Below are 24,439 nucleotides of genomic sequence, written 5' to 3'. Positions count from 1 at the left end.
TGAAGCTAAACATAGCAAATTGGGGAGAAACGATAAGAGTTCTTGCACGCAGATCGGCATTGAATATGGGCCAAATAGGTCGGAGGACACGACCATAGTACCGCGTAAACTGAGACAACCTCTGTTTTTCATTGGGAATGAAAAACTGGTTTTTTGACCACTACTCATAAACTGTAGCAACTAAATGCAGAAAAATTTGAACCAGATCCTATGGGTAATGTTGTAGCATTTGCGTGTACAAGAATGGAGAAAATTAACCACGCCTACCTAATATTATATGAAAGTTTAATTATTTTTTTCAATACCTTTACAAGACGCAGAAAAGAGCTTCAAAAACCTCACAAATTATACAAATTCTTGGCCAGTTTCAAATCTTGGATACATGTAAACATGTTCGCCTGTTCGTCTTTCTATCTGTTGCTTTGCGAAAATGAAGATAACGCCAATAAGTTTGTAAAAGAATTTGGAAATGTCCTAAAGTTTTTAAAGGACACGCCTATAATGCCCATATGCCTTTACGACAAAAGCTTTTATTTTGAAAATACAACAAATCAGCTGTGGCTACTGCATATTATAAACCATGAGAAATCAGTCCTATTTTGAAGTGAGCGATGATGAGCATAGAAGATTCGGTTCCTACCGAATTTAATTTTCTTACTTGTTTATTATGCTTTTTCGTTCAGTCCATCCTACAAGGTCCAGTGCGTATTGATTTTGCGAGTTACCTGCAAATTTGTTAAAAGTCGATGATCGTAGACTAATGATCAGACATGGGCAACCGCCGGCCTACGGGCCGCATTCGATCCGCTGCAATCAAAATTTGATATACTTTAATTTCGTCGCTCATAACAATGCCACAAATGAATTGTATCTGCCTTCACTGATATGAAAATTAAAATTAGTCCGTTGACGAAAAAAGATTCCCATCTCCGAATACGCATAATCGAAAAATGCTTATAGGCCGACTTTGTCCATTTTCGGTAACTATGGGCAATCTCTAGGTATGTAATGACGGTTACATCCTTTGGACTCTTGCTTATGTCAAGACTTTTGCTTTTTATTGTGTCTTTATCTGTCGTTATCGTCTGCCAAACTTGACCGTGGAAAACTGATTGCCTCTGCCCACTGTTAGAAATGAGATTGTTATTGCAACATTTCAAAGGTGATTAGCCTTTCTGCTTTGCTTCCCTCAAGATCATGTTGTAAAATATGTACTTTTCTTTTGACGTTTCATCTTGTGAAAGTTCGTCATTAAACAAAAAAAAAAAATGCGCGATTTAGGAAAGCTTGAGAAACATGTCTAACGAAAGCCGCGTTCAATCATAACAATTTTATCAGCGGCTTAGGGCCGTATTGTTCGTTATCCTAACTTTGTCGTTTAGCAAAAGATTCATTGTTTCTTTTAAAACTTCGTGTTGTTCTGTATCTTCTTGAAAGACATAAACATGCAAGGCCGATAGAGAAAGTTAAGGACTATATTTGATAAGAAAATTCGCCTCGATCCGTGGTATAGCAATAAAACGTCAAAACAACAAGACAAAATCGTCTTGACAACGATACAATCAGTCATTCACGTGAACTACAATCAAAGTACTAATAGTCATTGATCACCAACATTCCCTGATTAAAGTAGAGGTCCTAACCTCAATAAAGTAGAGGTCATAACCTCAATATCAATCAATCAACGGATTACTAAACTTTTGCTGGAGCACCTTTTAGGTATTTAGTACCCAGTAATACCTAGTATTCATGTGCAAAGATAATTTATGTCCACAATGCAATTGCGACTGTAGTATCCATTTCAAGGACAATCCTCACCGCAAAACTAAAGAAAAAATCCAACCGATTAAGATAAAGTTTATTTCTTACCTATAAAAAAAAAGTCTGCTTCTTCTTTCATTCGATTGTATTAATACAAATTGATCCTTAGGTCTTTAACGAGATGACATTATTGTGGTAAGTTCGACAAGCAAATATGTAACAATGGAAGATGTGCAAAAATCGTACTAACAGCTAATGGGTACTATTGCTGACGAACACTCTCTCTCTTCGTTGCGTAGCAAAGCAGGGCATTAAGTTAATATGCTTCAGTTTTTTCGCTAAGGCTACATATTTTTAGAACACAATAATAGCAATATTCTTAATTTAACATCTACATTTTATACAAAATAGAGAAGAACAAGTAAGAACAATCAGCCCGCCATTAAATACCCTACGCCACTTCGCTTAATGCAGTCATTCATGGAACAACTTTTCAGAATAAGGCGTTATATGGGAAGTGGTTGAAAAGGTGATCCGCTTTGATTAATTTTTTCAATTGGGTTCATCCTTGGGTCAAAACATGTCGGTGTCGGTGCATCAAAATATTTCCAAAAATACGGGAAGACAGACAGACAAACAAACTTAGAACGTTGCAAGACACTGATTATGATAATAACAAATGGTAGACATATCTCAAGTCTTTCTGGATGCGGCTAACATCAGCATAAGCCTAATATAACCTCGTATCACAGGTGGTGTAAGGTATAAATATTCCAAGACGCAAGCAGATCGTTTGAGTGTACGGAGCAATTATCTTGCTTTCGTTTTTCTGTTTTTTATGTTATGTTTTTTTATTTATTTTTTTTGTTACCACATTTTTAGTCATAAATTATTTAAATTGTTTGTGCCTTGTGTTGTTGTGTTTGAAGTCGTTGAAGAATTTATTTGTTTATATTTGTTTTTCACAAAGTTTCCTTTCGTTTCACTTCAAGTTTATCTTCTTCATAAATAATTAAATAAGATAATTCTCATGACAATAAAAACTAAATAAACAGCGCAAAGCTCTTAAGTTTGTTTGCCTTTTTTTTTTTTTTTCATTTAATTTTATTGCTTAAATCGCTTCGAAGTAAAAATAGAAACAAAAAAAAAGGCCTAAGCTAAGATTTTGGAAAACTTTCAATGGGCGAGCAGGCGGGCAGATAGATATCCTTGCCTTCACACAAAAATACCCAATTTTGTCTCTTAAAGCCCTTATTGGAAAAGCGAATTAAATGCAAACAAATTTTCTCTCTATAATGAATTCCTTCTTCTAATAATATTCTAAGAATTGTGTGCAATATGATTACATACTTAGTTGATAGTAACCATAAGTGCTTGGATTTTGATATTGATTGTATTATTTATTTAAGGATTCAAACGAAAACAAATATATATATATATATATATATTTTTTTATTTTCTTTGCATAAAGTTTGACCTAAAAAATGAATGACTGATATGTACGTTTTATATAGACATGATATTATTTAAGGATTTAATAGTAAGTAGAAAAAAAAAAACTTTCTTCTTCATAACGTTTGCCATAAAAATAAATGCTTTGCAGTTGGCATTAATGGCGTAATAAATTAATTGCACTATAATGTGTTTGTTTTTGCTGTTTCAATATAAAGAAAACAAATTAAAACCGTACAGCACTAGTATTAAATACCCTACACGTATTCGCAAGATTTGAATTAGATGCGTGGGTTAGCCCCATTGTATTGAAATGGCCCAATCAAGCCGATTTTGAAGTGTGTTCATCACGTCATCATTTTATGTTCATCTTGTAAATAATTATACGAAAAAAATTATCGATTTTTGACGTTGGAACATTTAAATGAAATGGCATCGGGTTTTGGATTACCTCCGACCATATGAGTGCTCTTACAAAACATAAGCTAAAGTCTAATCGAAAGCTTTTAACTTTACTATTTTGTGATAAAAAATGGTGCCAGGATAGGTTTGCGTTGAATAGGTCTCTTTTTCGGGCCGCTCCCTGTGTAAGAGTGCTCATAAAAAATATAAGCATGCATATGGGAACATCGTTTATTTTGTAGTATTTTACAATTAAAATTCGCACAAAATACTAATTGGACATATAAGTTTACTAAGGCAAGCTTGCATTGCATAGGTTCATTTTTTGGATCGCTCCCTATGTGAAACTTCTCATAAAAGGGGTAACCATTCATATGACGAGAAGGTCGTTTAATTTGCAGTATTTTATGATTGAAATTGGGAATTGGAATAGTGATTTGATATATGTATTCATGGGGATAAGCTTGAACTACGTAGGTCTATTTTTGGCAGCTACCTAGCTTATAAGTGTTTTCGCAAAAAGTAGACGACATTTACAAGACAACAAAGTTCAGTTGTTGGTCTTTTATTATAACTGTAAGCGGTAAAACATTTTATTAGGGGAAAAGTTGTGGTTTAAGCTATTTAAAAATTCCCTCTTGAATTTTTACATGGGTACCCACGGCCTGGCAACATAACGTATTAATTCAAAAAGCGAGATAATTGACGCCACGCAAGGAGTAGAGCAACAACCGTAATAAGAGGCCCCCCGTTGCTCCTCACGTCCCACGATGACGAAAAGTGCGTGGGAATCATTTCTCTCGTAAATCTCGTCAACGTCGAGAGCTTCCTAATATTTGATCATTTATTGTTTCTATGTTTCCCACGATAAGACTCCGAGTTTTGGGAAGAGAGTCTCTCAATGCTTCTGCTGGGAGGAGTTACATACAACTTCTTTTGGGCAACCTCATTCCATACCGCGGTCGATTTGTGTTTTAAATATGTAATCCATGCCCTTTTCCCACCAGCCCACTGGTACAACTTCCCCTGACTGAATAGTAGAGAGAGTAGTTGAGTGGCCTCCATAGTCAGCAATCGTTTAGGATAAAAAAGAAAAAAATCTTTTTTCACAGAAGAGAAGAGGGACCCCCCCAATGTTCCTCTCAGGTCTAGATAATAAATTGTAAATCTTTTTTTGCCGACAACCGTTCATTTCTTAAGATAAGAATAGCTGTGTATATAATGGAGATTGCGAAGAGGTTAGGGTATCGGCACTGCTACGCTCTCCGTCATTGAGAAACGCAGGACCTGCAACCAGTTATTTAACCGTCAACCTTGCTTGAATGTAAATCTGGTAATATGTTAATTCGTTTTATTAGTCAGTAGTGGTGTACATAGTATTTAAATCTGTCCGATTTTTCAATTATTGAAGTGTGACATCTTTGATGAGTATTAAGGCAAAAAAAAACGTACAGATAACTAAATTCAAGCCACATCATTCAACAATCAGCCACATGTGACTTCTGGCTACTTCTTAAACTCAAAGGATCAATCTGGGAAAAACGTTTTCATTCGATTGAAGAGATACAAGTTGAATCGCATAAAGCTTTGAAAGCCATCCCGAAAATCGACTATAATAACTGTTGTTGAAAATCTAGTAAAAAACATACGATATTTTGATGCTACAAAGTTTAAAAAAACATGTCACTGATTTTAAGTAAAAATACTCTGCCAAAAGTCGACTATAAAATAAATCTCTTGAAGTGAATCATCGAAAAAAAAAGCTATTATTTATATCACAGTCACGATCCGCCGATAAAAAATTAATAGTAATGGCCAAGTTGGAAATCGTAGTTGCGAAAAAAAAAGTGTCTTTAAAGTTTACTTCATCTTTCTTGGCGACTTCATTCTAAACCAAGTGCCTTTTTCGAACCGTGTAAAGAATTCGAAGGTCTCATGTGAAACCGTTTTTGGATAGCATTCTTTAATGTTCAATCGAGTGAGAGCACAGAACTATAAAAAAATTTGAAAAAATCCTCCTTGTCGCTGACTGAAGTTTCTGAAGCGCAGTCTTTTTAGCGCAGAGCATTCAAGAGTTCGTTCGACCGACGAATTCAAAATTTCCTATATATTGATGTGACTGTAGTTATCAGATTTCATTGACGTAATCTCTTTCCTAATCTTATTCTCGAATATATTTACTGGGCAAAATATGTTTTCATTTTGCCTGCCAATGACTCGTTTTAGATATGAGTAATGTGATAGTGTCATCCTAACGGTATTAACGTGTGCACTCATCTCTGAATTATCTTTAATAATCCTCTTACGATACTTCATTGAGTGGTATACACTGCCCAATTCAATTAAGGTTATATTTAGTACATAAATCTACTATACGCCAGTAGACGCTCATTTTAATATTGAGAAATCGAAACCTATTAAGTTAAGTAAGCGGAAAAGAACTGTACGTTGGGATTGAATCGTTGATACCCTCCATCTTGAGCAAATTTCTTATATATGCAAAGGCAAAGGGCTTTTGATGATTGTATGTGTAGATTACACAACTATTTTTAAAGCTCACTTACAATCTCGCTACATCGTGTTGATTTATATGGACATGTTGTTGTCGTCTATATTTTAGAACATGCGCTTAAGGGATCTCAATCATGGACATAATTGCTAGACTTTTCCAGTAAATTTTGTGAATACGAGCAGGGACTAATAACCGAAATTATGTTAAGAAAGCCCTCTTTACTCACATAACGAACATCTGTTATGCTCTCTCTCTCTCTCTCTCTTATTTGATTTGTATTACAAATCAAACGATGCAATTACTATACCATCATATTTAGGTAGTGCGTATAAAAAATTTAAATTGAATATTTACATATAATAACAACAGTGTGAAATGATTATTATTATTAATATTATAATTTTGAAGTGATATTTATCTGTTAATTGTAAATGCAAACCTGAACGAATAATTTTTATTAATTATTTCACAAGCTTAATACAACACACGTGCGCATCGTGTGCGCTTTGTCGTGTGTATTTTTCGATTATAAATTGCAAAGAATTGAAAAAAGGCAAAAAGAGAATTTCAATGTTGTTTATGGATTACAGGTTTATGAAAGTAATTCCAATCATTCTTCATCGAATCAGCGTGATATAAAGCCTCTGAGGCGCAGTGATTCACGGCCTAATACACCCACTTTACAACAACAACAACAACAGCAGCAGCAACAGCATCATCATCATCACCACCAACAACAACAACACCAGCAGCAACAACTGCAACAACAACAAAGCCATCAAACTCAGGCGCAAATATTACAACAGCAACAATACCAACAACAACAAATAGAAAATGGTCATGGTCAATATCCGTAAGTTTTGATTGGAATTTTGTTCCTTTGTTTTTGTTAATTAATTAAAGATTTTTTATTATTAATTGAATTTTTATTGCATTTAGTTGCTATATTTGCAAAACATTATGTGCTTCCAATAAAATGGAGTGGTTGTCTACAAGTGCAGAGCACATGAATTCCCACGCCATGCATTTTCCTTGCCTCAAAGGCTCCAACAATTCGAATAGTGGCCGTGATAGCAATTTATCAACTAGCAGCGTAACGCCCATCAATAGCGATCCGAATGGTAATCGCGTGTTAGCCTGTAAGGATTGTGTTAATCATTTGGCACGTCAATGGGAGACTATGGATGCCGAACGTGTTCCGTTGGAGCATAGAAGGTTGAATTTCGTTTCTTTTTTTTTTTTGCTTTCAAATAACTAATAATTTTGCCAAAATTTTATTAATATTTTTCATTTGATTTTAGATACAACATTCCTTCTCCTATTATAACCTCAACTTCACCGAATGGTTCTCGGCATGGTGGTTTAAGTATTAATACACCTCCGTCAACGCCGTCGGTATCATCAACGCCTGCTACAACAACTTCCATTTATTGCTTCCTATGCGGTTTACATTCAGATTTAACACTGGCACGAGTTCTCTACGCCAGTAAAGAGGTATATTTGAATTTTTAAGTCTAAAGTTACGCCTTTGCTAAGTAAACTAACAAATCAGAATATTTTTAAAAAGTACCCGAACATAGTCGTTGAACTCAAATGGACGACTGTAATTATTCGTGTAATTAAAATAATGTGTATGTAGCAATTGATACGATACATAATCGTCTTAGAAGCACTCACTCTCCAAAAGATTCACGTTCTTCTTATCTAACTATGACTTTAATAATTATTGACGGAAAATTTCATATTGAAAAGCTGTAGTACACCCAGCCCTACATATTGGATTAAAATATATTAAGGTTCTCGTATTTTTAAAATTTATTTTAGTTTTTTTAACTATCATAAGAGGACAGGTTTGCGAATGTTTGCAATACCAAGGAGAAAACTTCAGGGACTGCAGTAGGAAGTGTACATATTTTTGATCAGCACCAAATTCTGCTTCTTTGTGTAGTGTTTACGGTAAACATTCCCCTGATAGCAAAAGTAAAGACATCGACTTTTTCAGCATAATATTTGGCAAAAATATTGCAAGTGCTTGGACAGAAATTAGCACACGCCTTCACCACCACAGCAGTTGGGAACAGTTTTTATTGAAAAAAAAAAATATATCGAACATATTGCTCACTACTTAGATAAAACTAAAAAAGGTTTCGTGTGCATTCCACAAACGATTCTGTAGCAACTTATTATAAAAATGAAAAAGATCGACCACGCCTACTGTTACAGTTTATCGAAATTTATCGAATTTTTTTGTCAAAACGCTTGTAGCATTGTATAAACATCCTTGGAAGGATGGCCTTGAAATTTGCACAAATAGGGAAATTTATCGCACGTAGATTGGCATCGACAATGAGCCAAACTTGTCAAAAGATACGGTTACATTGCAGCAGAAACTAAGAAAATCGGTGCTTAATGGGCTCTCTGCCAATAACTTATAAACTGCAATAGACAAGCGATAAAAGTTGAAATCTAACGGCCACGTCTCCACAACGCTGGAGTCAATGGAAATTGAACTGTGTTCCTTTTTTTGTCCTTTTTTTAGGGTATAAAAGAATACGTCGCACCGAATATAATTTATTTGCTTGTTTCAAAATTTATTTGTCATTAGAATACAACAATGTCTTCATTTATTGTATTAGAGACGGGTAACTCTGCTCAAATTCCTAAAAAACAAAGTTGTTTACGTTTTTGTAAATTTTAAATGATGTAGTGTTCTGTACAACTGCACTTCTTCAGCTATAGCAATAAAAACAAAATGCTTCCTTTCATCAGATAATAAATAGATATTATGTTTATACTGCACTACAATCGCTACGCAAGCATTAAATTTATGTAATTTCCCCGATGACTTCTTACGCCTTGCAGGCTAAATTAAGTAAAGAAGAATATGTTCAACTTTGTTCCGCGTCTTCATTAATATTTTGAATTTGTAATGACTTTTTTCATTTTCTTATTTATATATTTTTTTTTTTTGTATTCCTTTTTAGAAATGTAAGAAAGAACTCATAAAGACGAGGGAGTTATTTCATTCTGAGTAATATTTTTGGGCAAAAAAATCATTAAATATTAAACAAATTTTTCTTTTCAATTTTTTTTGGAAGGGAAAATGTTCCCGACAATTATAAAATAATGCTGATTATTATTACTATTCATATCCCACGCTGGAAGAGCACATGATGCTTCGATATTAAACGCACAAGTAATTATCGCTCGATTTTTACAAGTGGATTAATTTCTCAGAAATTCATTTAATCACGAAAAGTGAAATGTTGTAAATGATTGTCTAAGCAAAGCAAAGTTTATTCACAAATTCTTCGAAAAATTGCAGAAAAACACTACGATTCCTAGAAAATTCTCAAATCTTTTTAGCTTTTACAGGGTTTGAGTGAGTGTTCTCTAATATTTAAAGAAAAAATGAATAATTTACTACTTACTACTTGTACCGAGATGATTTGAAGGACAATGAGGTCAGTCTACATTAAGGCTCGTACGATTTTTACTTCCCTGAAATAATCAAGTTTGGTGAAGATTTGCGGAGACCTCATCACTAAATAATTCAATCGGTGGTAGTGACGCGTGATATGTTAAGAAAATAGGGACATAAGATATATCAGGTCTTCAACTACATATTGTTTAATGAGATTTCGATACTGCTACTACGTGCTATGCTTACATAAGAAATACTACGCAATTTTGAAGGAAATTTTAATTTTTTTTTGTAGACAAATTAAAGTCAAACCTTGGAAAAGTGTGCGGCTTAGAAAATCATAATTTGAAAAACGAGGCTGGTCCAAAATAATTTGTTAAAAGTCAAGGACTTTCTAATCTAAATTGTCTTGATTTTATTTGCTGGTTTTTGAACCCCTAGGCGAAGATTGAAAACAAATAAATTTTCGCATTGTTTCTTATTAGATATCAGGTTTTCTGAGTCAATAGAACTATATGCGTACTTTCGTCTATTAGAGTTAAGTATTTTGAAAATTACACTAACAAATTATTGTCACTTTGTTGTCTATTGCTATTTAAAATATTGCTAACGAAATGTAATCATTTTTCTTTAGGGTTCACGTCCATATTTTCCTTTTTTCTTAAAACACAACACTTTACCAAATGCCGAGCAATTGCGTAAAGATATGTCAGCTCTGGTGTGTACCTTTTGTTTTCATTCATTGGTTAAGCAATGGCGCAAGTATGTTCCCAATTATTTATCTTAGCTATGTATGAAAGTAAATTGTAATTTAAAAAATTTCTTCCATTATGAACATCATCTTAGATATGAGTCTCAAAGTTCTGCTGTGAATCCTCTTGATCGTAAATATAATTGGCATGATTATATTTGCCATTTATGTGGCATTACAACGTATCGGAAAAGGGTGCGAGCTTTGCCGGTCAATGAGTTTCCGTTTTTGAAAAATCGGAAAAATGATGACGGTCTCCTGCTGGAAAACGGTGAATATGCAGTCGTGTGCTTAGATTGTTACGAAAGTCTAAGGTAAGCCTAACAGCATTTTAATATTGGAAAAGTGCACAGGATTAATTTATTCTTATTTACATTGCAGGCAGCAAGCCTCAACGCATGAACGTTTCGGTGTTCCGATCTCAAAGCGCGCTTACAATTGGGTACCACAACCACCACCGCCCGAAGACAGTCCTGACGCTGCAGTGGCTCGTTTACCTTGCGGTGAACGTTCTGATCGGATTGTAGGTTTTTTCTTTTTTTTTTTTTTTTTTTTTTTGCGTTGCTTAACATTTGCCATAAATCAATTACCTTTCTATCGCTTATTCCGTATTTCAGCCGCTTAATAATACCATGAGGCCAGTGGCTTCGTCAGCCAAAAAGAACAGTTCACCAAAGCTATACGATAAATCTAGAGAAGGTAAGTGTTTTCCTCTGCTTGTATTGCGCATATCGAATTTCATTCGTAAAATAATAAGAAAACTTAGAAGAAAATGCCATTTAACATTATATTTAAGCCTGTTAGAAAAGATACAATGGCAACAATCTCTTTCTTAAATATACAAATGCAAATCGTATTTTTATATTTATTTTTCTCTTCTGGAACTTTGTAGTCAATAAATTTCAATTGGCTTCACTTAACATTTAGTCACAAGTGCCTTAGTTGCCCTCAACTTCTATTGTATTGTATTTATGTTACATATATTTGTATGAATAGTATATATGTTGTTGCGGGGGGGGAAATTTAAAACTGTGGTGAAAACAATATTTTACATTTGTTATTTGTTTGTTTGTTTGTTTTATCTATAAATCGTATTAAAATTTTACTAATACCCAACGTAAGCGGATTAAGAAAATGTGTTGAATATCATGTTGTTTATGCAACTAAAATGTGTTACGGTACCCAAGATCGGGGTAACCTAGCAAAAAAATAATTTTTTCATTTCGTTTGTTAAACACGCAAAAATGCGTTATGGAAACTACAAAAAAAAAAAAAAAATAAAAAGAATAAATGAATAAATAAATAGTCTTAAATTTAAAGTTTATTTAGTCTACTAGTTGTCCCATTACCTTTAAACTCATCATCCGACCACGGGTGGTGGAAGGATGTTTGTTTTAATACATCATTTTTATGATAATTAATAACAATTGACTTTACGGACAATTGTTGTGAGTTATTAGTGAGTCATTTCATTTGCAAAAATGTTAAATATTATATATTTGGCTTCTTTTTTTTTTTTTTAAATATATTTTATGAATAACGATTAGTGTTCATGGAATTAAATATTTTATCAGAAATAGAAACTCTTCCGTTTGGTCTACGATTAACCTAACCTTTCCAAGGGCACTTTTCAAATTTTGCTTTCAGTCAGCTTTGTTTCGGGCATTTTCAGACAAAATCACAGAACTCAGCTAACGAAACTAAAATTTGCTGTATAGGCTATTGGAGAATGTCTTAGGTCGAGCCTAAGGATGGGTGTAGGTAATTTACGTTTTAATCTTTCTAAAACCATTTCCAAGAAATCTGATATTTTGAAGTGATTTCCCTTTGACTTATATCTAGGAGCAGAGAAAGTGTTCATGTAAGGCCATCTTCAAAGTAAAGTGAAGCTTGCTTTCTTTTTTTTGAATTTCCAAACAATCCCTGTAATCGTATCAAAATTTAAAGGGCGTCTCGAAATGAGTAAAAGCCTTGTTTTTCTACATTTTTTCTTTTAATTCACCTCAATGAGTAAAGAGAAAGATAATTAGAAAAGTAAAAAATCTAGCAAAGAAGTCCGTGCGGCGAGCTTGGATCGTTCTTTTGTTCGCTATGGTGATGGAAACATGTGGATGTAATTGATGACAAATGTTTTCGGCATTGGGAAATTTAAATCGTTAGTCATTTGTTGTTTCTTGTGATGCGCTTCATGCTTAGGATGCCCTTCCAAAAAAGGCAGCGGCTTAAAATCACATAATCCTGGCAGTGAGTTCGAACATTGCTCTATGAGCTTAGTTGGAATCCCTCTTTATTTAATTAAATAAATTAAATTTGGCAATTTTTTTAAGAAGCACTAACACTTTTAATGGAAAGTGGAAACTTAAAATGCATATACTATAGCAACTAAGATGAAAGATTTAAAATTGCAGAGGAAACTTCGCAAACAATTAGTGTCCTACAAAGACCAGTCTGTGTTGTATTCGTTTGTGCGTTTGTAATAAACAACAGAAGAGATAAGTCGTGAAAATACGTTATAGATTATTTTTACGTCGAAAGGCTCGGGGATATGTCTGAAAATTGAAATGAAGTCTTATTCTTCCTTTCCAGATAAGCTTTGTGGAAATTGGTCTTATTTTTTGATAGCTATCAGAATCCGGATCGGACGGACTCATGACTTGTAATATGGCAAGGCATTGCACACTTAATGGAATATGTGGCATCTCGATGGAAGATATTAGTAACTCTGTAAAAGAACTGTGATCATTAACTCTCTTTTATTTAAGATCAGACGATTCCTACTAGATACATATAAAAGCGCTGTTTTTGGCCTTGAGAAGGGCGACATCACCATATTTTATTCTACATCTATTACTGGAAAATATTAGTGTTTAGTTTCTGTCATAAGTTATTTCCTTTGACACAAATATCCTCTAATCTGTTTTTTATGAATTATTTTATCGACATATCGATATATTTTGTGAGGTTATGTTTGCTTAAATTCGCATCACAATGCTTACGAGAACCTTTTTAAGCATGTTTTGTGCGTTGGGTACGACAAATCAAGTGGTTAAAAAGCGCGACTATTAAATAGACGTTAGCTGCGCTCAGCCTTCGGCGTGTACTCGTAACTATAGCAAGTGCTCCAGTCTGCTACCCTTTTCTCGCCACCTCTTTGTTATACGTACAGGAGACACTCCGTTTGAAGCTTTTTCCGAGCTTATCGTATAGGAGTAAGAAGGGCTATCACATAGCCAAGTAGTAATCAAGTCGGTAATACCTGCGGTTAATCCTCAGCGGGGTGGACACGCCTGGATCTCTGTTGAAGTATGCTTGTTACATGTTTAGGAAACATCACATCTGTGAGCAGTTATATTACACAAAAAAAAAAAAAAAAAAAAAAAGAAGTGAACAGTTATGGTCTAGTTTAACTTTTCATTTTTTGATCAGCAAACAGTCGAAGTGAAATTGAATTATTTTAATGAAGCGGATTTTATACTATCTTCATGTGAATGCCATTTAAACCCGCCAAATTTTTCGGAAAAAATCTAGCCCTCCGCTGGTCTCCTGTACATAATTACATGCAAGCAACAATGTACAACAACTTTATCATATAAACCTTGTTCGCAAATTGTTTCCAAATGTGCATACATTTCGCACACACACACACCGTAAGCTACGTTGGTCGCTTTCTTGGCAATTGATGATTTGAAATTCGTTCGGTTCGTTAGTTATTGTAAGGAGCAAGTCGTGGAAAGTTCCTTGTTTTCAGTTTGATCATCGTTTGTTTTCCTTTTCTCTCCTTACTGATGAGAGAAGATGAAATTCTGCAGCCATTAAATAAAACTTTCAGTTAATTTCGTGAAATTTATATAATGAGCCCTACATTCATAACCTTGTAATTATTTACCAGTTTATGTAGAACTTTTACCTACTGCTACTTTCACCTTTGAAACACTTCGTACAACAAAACCTTTTCCTTTTGTATTGTATTTCATTTTAGTGTTATTTTTCATTACATTTTCTTTTAAAGTGCCTTTTTTTACTGCCAAGCGACGATTTCATATATTTTTTATTTAATTTTTTTATAAAATGTTAAATTTCTTTTCTATTGATGTTGGTTGAAATTTGTTGTTTTCTGTTGTCTGGTCTTACGCCTTTTTAGTACCAACAATACAGTGGTGGTTAAAATCTGCATTTTATTTAATTTCCGCAATAAACATACTTTTATTTGTTAAAAGAAAGTAAACGAATACAAATATCACGTACACATAAACGCACGCATGCACAAGTTAACCGCAAACATTTTACGTAGATGCAAACGAATGCAAAGAGAAACTGTAGGAAAAGACCAAAAAGAACGAGACCGAATTTTGTTGAAAATATACATAAAAGTTAAGAGTTTAGAAGAAGAAAAGCAAAAGGAAAAAAAACGAGTATCTTTTTATAAATAGTTAAAGGATATATGTATAAGTAAATAAAGAAAACCAATAGAATAACATTTGCCGCTGCTTCCTCTTACCCCAGTTCTATCAGGCAAGTGAGATTGAAAAGAAAGAAATAAAAAGAAATTAAATAAATATCTGGTAAGAAATCTCTATGGTAAAAATTTTCTCGTGAATATAAGCAGGAATGTATATGTTTACATACATCTGCTCCTTTAAGTGGTAACAGATAAGATTCGAGAAGCTATAAAAATCCTAGGGTTTGTTACGTAACGCGATTTAAAATTCAAATTTGAAAGAGCGAGAAGCTCGCAACCATTATATTCTAATCTTAGGGTTATAAGTACAAGTTAACACGGTACGGTAGGGTAAGAACCAACATTACATAGACAACATCAAGCCAGGAGTCTGTGTTTCAAAATACGGTATTACATAGGAAGTGGTCCAATCCCAAACGGGATTGACGGCGACATAAAACGGTTCCGAGTCGATTGATGCAATAATAGCAGGAGAAGTATATAAGTGACGAAAATCCCAAATTTAACGATTTGAGTTTTCATGAAACGAAATTCGAAAGGAAGGGAATGCCAAATACACATCCTAATCCTAACTTGATTTTACTTGCCTTATGCAGCTGGCGATGGTCGAAAAGACTCGAAGCAGCATTTAGTGGGAAAAGCGATTAACACAAAAATGTCGAGACGATGAGGTTAGATACCGATAAATTGCCGGTAAAAAAGTGTATAAGCAGAATATTTGCGGATAGCAAAAGTCAGCCGAGTCAAGAGAGTTGAATCGTAATATTTATACGGACAAGAATGGTGGAAGAATTATTGTAATTGGTAAATAGATCTAAGAACTGCAAATAAAACTTGCACTGTCCTAAAACTCAAAAAGCAGATGTGCGAACTTAATTTCATGTAAAATTCGTAAAAGCCCGTTCTACCTTACAACATTAACATTTCACGAGTAATCGCGTACAGTGCGCACACTTAATATACACTCTGCTATTATCGTAGATGTAAGATATAGAAATGCATATCGCCTTTTATGCAATGGAAGCTTGAGTGAGCTGAGAATTTTTACAAGGGAAATTTCTTCAAGAGCTCTTCCTCAGCTAAATGCAATGGATAAAGTTTCGACAGGCTTGTAAAATCTTATGGTCACCGTTGGGAGAAAGCCATACTGTATTATCCGTTATTTAGTATAAGTTAGTAATGCAAACAGTTATTGCTTTTCTTTCATTGGAATATATATATATATATATAAATATATATATATTTTTTTTTATGATAAGGAGAGTTTTTCGTTATCTTATTCTGGTCTTGTTTTCATTGCTTTGCTCGTATCTTTCATACGTTTCCTTCTTCTCTTTCTTTTGAAAAAGACATCTGTTTGTCGTTGATTATTGTGATGTTTGTTTGTTTTTATCCATAAAGCAAACAAAAACTTTGTGTACTGGGAATTCTATCCAAAAAATGGCAAAAACAACTCTTCTTGATCAATGTACGGTTCTAATATACAAGATAAACAAAACAATTGATTTTTACATTTATTTTATAATTCCATGTTTTAGTCTATCAGTGAAAAGCTTTCAAAATCCCGCGATTGTAGGATTTAGCGAACATCTTTAATGTAGCGTGAAAAGTCTCATTTGATTTCTAGGATTGCGTGGCTCAGTCATTCTTTTTTTATTGATAAGAAAGACTATTTTAAGATCCCAGTCAACGTGCAAGCATTTATTCCAACACACAAATCGTGAAAAAAAATTTTACAAATTTATTCAACTTTCTCATGAGTAAATGCGGTTCTCTTCGATGCAAAGAACTTTTGGATATTCTAGCGGAGAGGACGCCAGTATAAATTAAAGAGATATTGCCTAAAGAGTTGCCTAATCTTTCTAATTCAGAGAAGTGTACATCGGAAGCTCTATCCATTATATAAGTCGTACTGATGAGAGTAAATAATGGAAAAGATCTAGACTTGGTTTGCAGACTGCCAATTAACAGTTTGTCCTTTGAAATCGCTATTTGGAGACTTTGTCTGGGATAATTATTCTTAGGTCAGAATTAGATTAAGACCGAAACTATGCTCTCCATTATGCCGCTGAAAGTTTTCCTGTTTTTTTCAAATAGAGGAGCTTTTGCTCTCGATTTTTAAGTTTTGTTAATAAATTTCTCCTTAATTAAAATCTTCCTCTGAGGTTCGAAAATTAGCTACAATCGCAACAAAAATATTTTGTTCCAACAACAAACTATCGTCAACAGCCGTGCGTCGAATCGTGCGTTACAATTTGCGTTACAAGTAAGCGGGTAGTAGTGACCTTTGCTTAGCAAATAATCATATAATGGTAGATTTTAAAAAGTCCCCTTCCAATATACATATCCCAATTTAAGTGTTATAGCCGCCATAATCTGATACTACGATCAAAGGGTAGGACGACTACTGATGTCGTAATATTACGCCAAATTTCATGTAGATAACGCGATATGTTTTACTTTAGTTTAGAAAAGTGTGCGTAAGATATTTGCAATTGTATTAAAATAACGTCCTCAGGATGGTTTTTTGTTCTTCGAGATTAACTGGAAGTGGGGCGGAGGTAAGTCAGGAAAATGCACCGTTTCGGGAAAGATACAAGTTGAATTTGTTCAGTGAAAAATCTCACAGAACCATGTGACACTTAGTGGCCTGTTTTAAAATGCTGGCGAATTGTGCCACGTATTGTCTATAGTATGAAGAAATTCGTAATTTACCACACCGCTGTTATAGGGAGAGACCTTGATCTTATAGCATATACGGGTTATGAATTTATGTCGAAATAATGAACCACGACAGTGTTCTCATACTTTTTGCGTAACTAACGAATTTCGCATTTATTATTAGCCTTAATAATACGTTAATGGCTTACTTTTCTAATAGCTGGCGAAAAGTATTATTATTATTATTGTATTCACTTAAGTGGCAGGATTGCGTGAATTTTGCATGTTTTGAAAGCAAAAATTGCTTTATGCTAAAGAAAACTCATTATCGTAAAACGCTTATTAAGTTTGTTGTTTTATTGCGTTACTAACGTTACAATAGATACGAATAACTTTTTATTATGTATGTCCTGCACTTCACTGATTCTCTTACCCTTTCATCAACATCACAACATCATTAATATAAAGTTTAACGAATTGAATTACTTGGTGTTATTATGTCAACCATATCAGAAACAACAACTTTACTCGTGCCATGCCATCATGAATGCAGTCAGTTCAATGTAAAGGAATACCAGCTTAATATTGCTCAGCGTTTTCATTTAGTATTTCTATAACCACAACTCTTTTTGCTGCAAGCGTACCGCGCTCACCCTTTATGCTAAATGGTGGCATATTGCGTCACCGTCAGAACCACCAACCACCCATCGTTTAATAAGTAATTCCATATTAAATAGACATTTTGCCTTTGCCAACAAGTTGAAGCTTTTTGCGGTGGCTAAGGAAGAAAAGAAAGAGCAATAGGAGAAAAAAAAAAAGAATTAAAAAAAAAAAAAGAAAAAGAAAAAAAATAAAAAAGAAATAACATAAAACCACTGAATTTACGCTTATTGCACCCGCAAACATTTTGTTAAACACAATAAAACAACTACAAAACATAAAAGAAGAAAAAGAAAACAAAACAATGAAGAAAAAAAAACGAAGGCAACACATAATATTTGCTGTAGCAGCAGTAGCACCAACAGAGTTGTTAAAATCACTTTGTCTTTTGAACTGTAAACATGAGTATGTGTCTGTGTGTGTGTGTGTGTTGTTGCTGCTGCTGCTGCTGCTCATAGTTGGGTATAGATGTATGCGTTCAATTTCCCGTTTCAACAAAGTTCCCCGATGTAGTTGGTATCTTTTAAAAATTTATACATATAAGTTTGCATTTAACTTCCCTCTCCCACTCTCTCTCTCTCTCTCGCTCTCTCTCGCTCTATCTGAAAATATCATAGAAGTTTTTTTGGTTCTTTCTTTAGTCCTTATTGCTTGCTCCTCGTTTCCATACACATGCATACGTAGAACGTTAGGCAGTTAGTGTCTGTGTGTGCATGTGTACAGTATATGCCAAGTTTTATAACAGCAAGCAAACACATAGAAACACTTTTGCCTTTAATACTCTTGTAAACTCACTTATAAACGTTTATATATTTATTTTTATACGTTTTCTTGTATTCTTATGGCATTTGTCTAAAATAAGTGGAATGAATATATGTGTATAGTTAGATGTTTTTAGTGTGTTTCCTGCAATGTTTAAGTGAAGCTTGGTTGTGCCAAACGACAATTGTGTACTTAACTTATATCTATATCACAAACATTCGTACATACCAACATATATACGTGCATTCATAAAGACGGTCGTATTATTTGTCTGTCTGACAGTCACTTGCACTTAACACCCTTTTACCCTACGGGAAACTCAGTACTATCTGCTTCAACTCGTAAGTGCCAACATCCATTCACCCAACACCCCCATCATACCATATTTTGATTCGCAATAAAAAACAAAAAGACGAAAACGAAGAAAATCTCCTACAGACCAGTGGCGCGTGCATAAAATGTACCGTACATTGGGATACTTCTTGTTTTGTTGTGTGTACCAATATTAATGAAAGTGCTTCTTTATGGGTATTCATTTTATTTATGTATATATATATATATATATATCTATATATCTATATATATGTATGGACAAATGAGTTGCTTTTTAAAGCCACTTGCTGTCGTAGCAATGAAGGCTATGAAAAAAATATTTTCTCTCTTCAAGAGAAAGTATGTTAAAGCGTTCATTGCATTTGGAATAAACGAAAAGAAAAAAAAACGTTGTTCTATATATATGTATACTTTTCACTAGAATGGCAAATGGCAAGAAGATTAGGTCATATTGTATTTGAGAAAAGGATAATTATTTGTAAATATTCTTCTCGCTAATGTTACCGTAACTCCGAAAGACCCATTCGCGGTATGAAACGTTAATAATATCGCGGCGATTGCAAAGCGCAAGCAGAGTGTTCGGCGAACGGACTGAGTTTAAAAGTGAGTGGAAACGGCTTTTGTCACAGAAATCGCATATGTGCGATACTTTCGCTGAAACAGAATTAAGAACGAGAGAGGAAGAGAAAGAGTGGGAGCAGCATTTATTTGATGGTACAAAAAGGCAACTGCGACTTTATGCGTCGCTGAATAGAAACAACAGTTGAAGCATCAAGTTGAAATCGGTAATCTTGCACCAAAATAAGGCAAACTCAAAGAAAGGTTTTTATGGCAACTGATTTTTTGCAAATGCAAAAGAGTAATATTTCCCTTGTAAAAGTTATTATCGCCATAATTAATGAATTACTCATTTCTTTTAGACGAGGAGAATGAAAAAATACAGAAAAGACAGAAAAGAAAGTTGTTGACGAAAGCGCTTCATCAATATGAGAGCCGGAGTAGTGAATTTTGTTCATACTACATGACTTCTAAGCCAATAGATGGAAGTATACATGATATACGGATGAAGTTATACCACGAAAGGAGCTCTTGATACGGGGATTTCACGTACAACAGCGTTCGGAAGATGATGACTGAATATATACAAGAGAAGTAGAACGTATGAAAGTTGTTTTCCGAACTAACTAACTGAAAAAGGGCATAAGAAGAAATCAGGTTTTCAGAAGAATGAAGCCTTCAGCCGAAAGAGAGATAGTTGCAACGTCAACAACAAAAATCTAAAGATTGACGTGGATTTTCCATACAAGCTTGTTCTGAAAATGTGGGAGCAGAAACCATAGTTTTAAAAAAAAAAAACATTACTTTCAGGAACGCATTTTTGATATACGAAAATCCTCTTAACTAACTAAGTGATTCCAGGGGCCGGTTTGGAGCTGTCGACAGCTGTCAATTATCGTTCGTTACTGTAACGAGTAGTTAGTTTACAGCTGTCGATAACGTATCCATTTTTCTTATTACCGAATGAAAAATTGGTGTCGAGAAGCGTATCGCTATAACGATCGAGATTACTCGGTGTCGATGTTTACGAAGAAGACTTCGGATTTTCGCCCACACCGCTAAAACTCCCTTCTCAGGCTTGAAAGCGTGAAGGCTTTGATCTGGCTTATTAAGCCGAACTTAGAAAGAATGAAACGAGAAGCAGCATGGATTGGAAAAAAGATTTTATTTAGTGAGAACAAAAATATTTCCATAATACATATTTGCAAGTATTTCGGATCAAATTAAAATGGAAGCAATGGGAGGAGGTACTGGTGTTGAAGAAGAACGATTTGTTTAATCCCAAAACCATCAGCTCTCATAAGCCTTCCGGGCCAATTAACCCAAAAAGTGAGAAGGAATTTAGACATAAAAAAATGATTTCTTAGTTAGATTAAAGCAAAAGCTCGTAAATGACCTTCATCAGCATTTAGAAAGTTTAGGGAATTGTGGATACATTTGGTTTGTAGAATTACCTGAGCAAATTGAATTTGAAGAATGCGCGGGAAGGTGTTTGGAAACTAAAGAACGCTAAAGAAGCCTCCGCCTCAGTAAGCAAAATAATCTTCTTCCACATTTCTCTCCGAAGGTATTTTCCGCATTCAATGAAGATATTATGTGACAATACTCGGTGGACGAACCCAGGCTTTCAAGTCGAACATGGAATGATTTTTATTAAAAATATATCGATTTAAATCTTGCAACTTTAAGAAGCATGCTTCACATTTTTATTTATTTTATTCAATTAATTCTTAGCCGTCCTTGCACAGCCTTTTCAAGTGCCGAAGTAAGTTATGTGCAGTAGCTAGGCATCCAGGCTTCGGTAACCTTCTATGCACGCGGGTCAAAACTAACGAAGAAGTGTGTGGTAGGATTGAAAATATATATCGAATCGTTAAAAAAGTTCTGGTTGTTTTTAAAGGAAACTATCTACGAAAGATATTCCACTTTACCAAAGATTCGGCAAAGATATTTTAATTATACGAATTTATTTTTTTATGTTACACTACGTAAGGCTAACCCGCTTTAAGGAACGGACTGATTTCCTACCACATAAGTATCACAATATTTAATTTTTAAACATAGGACAGGAATAAACCGGTGATCCATGAGCCATAGGTTGGCGAAGTCTAAGTAGGCTTCATTTCGCAAACTTTCATTCCCGTATTACTTGAAATAAAGGCGACGGTGGGTTACTTTGTCGTCATTTGTCTCAATTCGTTATGTGTGCAGAATCTTTTTATTGAGATATAGCTGCGCAGAACAACAATTAAATGAATCCCGAAGGGAGTTTTTGACACACTTACAGGTTTTCATATCCTTTGTGCAAAAAGAAGAGATCAAGAAGATTAACTTCTTTCGAGGATACCAATAGTTTAAAGGACAGTAAATAGTATTAAAGTAAAGAAGAGCTTTAAAAACCATCCCTTATTATTATTATGTGTTTTAAAACGTATGCCACCGTTTCGCCCAATTAAATCCACTACTCATAATTATTAAAAGCCTTTACATGATTTTCATTTACTGATAAGATATCGCCTTCGGTAGTGGATATGAAATATTCGTTTAAAGGCGATTATAATGTTCTTCTTATATTTTGCAAAGTTCTATATCTATATATTTATTGTACTACACTACTACTTTCTCCCCTTCAATATGGTTCACCACTGAACTCTGCTGCCTCACAGCTTTTCTGGTTTCCTTTAAATCAACGAACCGACACAACATTATTATTTCTATCGCATTACAGTTATATTATCCTTCTTATTGCCACACTTTTGACACACATAAACACCCACACCCACCTACCCATACATACACACACGCACACATACATAGGAATACATTTGCGCATACATACTCACGATACAACAATCACTCACTTTTTACCCACTCATTCACTCGCTCCCTCTCCCCTCTTGATAATACAAAATTTATATAAAAGTATTTATGAATGTAGTCAAGTATGCATTCAACCAAAGCTAACCAATGTGACGAGAAACCCCAGTGTCGACATATTAACTCGGTTGTCAGGCTATGGTTGCCTTTATATCTTTCTTTCACTTCTCTTCCTTCCTTCCTCTCATACCAAATAATTTTTTCCCAACGGATTTTATTTGGTTTTACAGTTTTATTATTTTTTATATTTTTATTTTTGTTTTTGTTTTTGTTTTTATTTTTCTTTGAATTGTATTTTGTATCCGGAAAAGTGGCAAAAATGTGCATTTGTTTTGGGGTTTGTTTTGCTTCTAAATCGAGTTGTTGTAAATTATTTGGCATATGAATGAAAATGTTTGTTAGTCCGGAGGAAAAAGGAAAAGAAGCCTGAGGTTTTTAAAGAGAAAAGTTTATATATATATATATATATATATATAAACATATATATATGTATTGCATACGTAGTTGTATGTGTGCATGCACAAGTGACTACAGTGGTTTTATACTTCTCTACGGAAACCAAGTAAAAAGAAGAGAAAACCTTAAGACAAAGAACGAAAGGAATATTGTAGTGTGTTGTTGTGGTTTAACCCATTACGGTGGTTATTGATCTCTCCATTCATCAACGGTAACTGGATTTGTGCTCTGCTTAACAACAAAATAGTATTTACTTCCATATATATTTTTTCCAAATAATTCAAATAATTTTATGTAAATATTATTAATTTTTAAATTTGTTTTGCCCGGATTGCATTGCGTGCTAAGAAGTTGTTTTTTCTGGATTTCGTTGTATTCTGGCCATCTGCCTATTAAGTGCATAAATATGCCTACCTGAGGCATATGAGGGCGGAATTTTGTCACATATTATTATCGGTATGTTTTAAATAGGACCGATTGGAATAAACACATCATTTTCCGTTTGAATTTTTACAAGTTACTCGCATCTCCGTTTATGAAGCAAGCGTGGGTCTCGATGGAACCTAACCGAATAGTATTTATTTTATATTTCTCATAGTCCACAAGCATCCAGCAATAAATTGGCGTGTGAAGGCCTACGTAATGAGTGATCGATCGGGAATTTATTCTTGTCTTCAACAATGTATTTTATGATTCTATAGATCACTCTATTTTGGCTATTCTATAACAACATCACAGCGTGTACCGAATATGGGGATGTAATAAGAACATAAGAAATAAGATTTCAGGCGTATAAAAGGTTCAATATATATAACAGGCGTAACACTTCCATACATACACACACCTGACAACCACTACAAATATGTATAAAAGACATTCTCTGAGCGATTTAGCAGCCGTAGTGCAGCACTGTCGAAAGGTCTCTCTGAGTATCTTTGAGTGGCTATTCTCGCTAAACTTTCGTTTTATCTGTTATCGAATTGCGTCTTATCTGTTATCATGAAACGTTACGTGTAAGGAACATTCTTTGCATGGCTTATATTATACACAATGGCGACATCTATTGCCAGTTTGTGAGACACTGGTGAGAGGCTTCTCCGACTGTTATCTTAACTTCCGTCCAAAATTTCGTTTTATCTATTACTCAACTTTGTCTTATCTATTATCGATCATGTCATATTGTCCTTTGTCCCGATGGGCGTTTTGTTTGTTAGATTCGGAAACCAAGCTTCCGTGTCTAGTAAACAAAGTTTTGTTTAAACCCAACGACGTTCCATTTATTTTATATGTCAGTGAAACGCCTTCATCCTCGCTTTCCTCGCCTTCTTGCTTTCTGGAAATAGCGAACCTCATAGAGAATTATGTCTAGAA

At 34.2% G+C, this 24,439-nt stretch overlaps 1 protein-coding gene across 6 annotated transcripts in view; it reads left to right on the top strand.

Annotated features, from left to right (window-relative positions):
• Positions 1–24,439, top strand: part of LOC119641136 — a 132,551-nt gene that overhangs the window by 46,878 nt on the left and 61,234 nt on the right. For all 6 annotated transcript variants that reach the window (XM_038039600.1, XM_038039599.1, XM_038039603.1 and 3 more), the window contains 7 exons: positions 6,718–6,980; positions 7,067–7,342; positions 7,429–7,621; positions 10,186–10,313; positions 10,398–10,616; positions 10,684–10,825; positions 10,920–11,001. In XM_038039600.1, coding sequence (XP_037895528.1) covers positions 6,718–6,980; positions 7,067–7,342; positions 7,429–7,621; positions 10,186–10,313; positions 10,398–10,616; positions 10,684–10,825; positions 10,920–11,001 — 1,303 coding nt within the window. The remainder of the gene's footprint in view (positions 1–6,717; positions 6,981–7,066; positions 7,343–7,428; positions 7,622–10,185; positions 10,314–10,397; positions 10,617–10,683; positions 10,826–10,919; positions 11,002–24,439) is intronic.

The sequence above is a fragment of the Glossina fuscipes genome, unplaced genomic scaffold (genome assembly GCF_014805625.2).
Source record: "Glossina fuscipes isolate IAEA_lab_2018 unplaced genomic scaffold, Yale_Gfus_2 147, whole genome shotgun sequence".
NCBI lineage: Eukaryota > Metazoa > Arthropoda > Insecta > Diptera > Glossinidae > Glossina > Glossina fuscipes.
The sequence above is the reverse complement of the archived record's forward strand: the minus strand, read 5'-3'. Positions and strand labels throughout refer to the sequence as shown.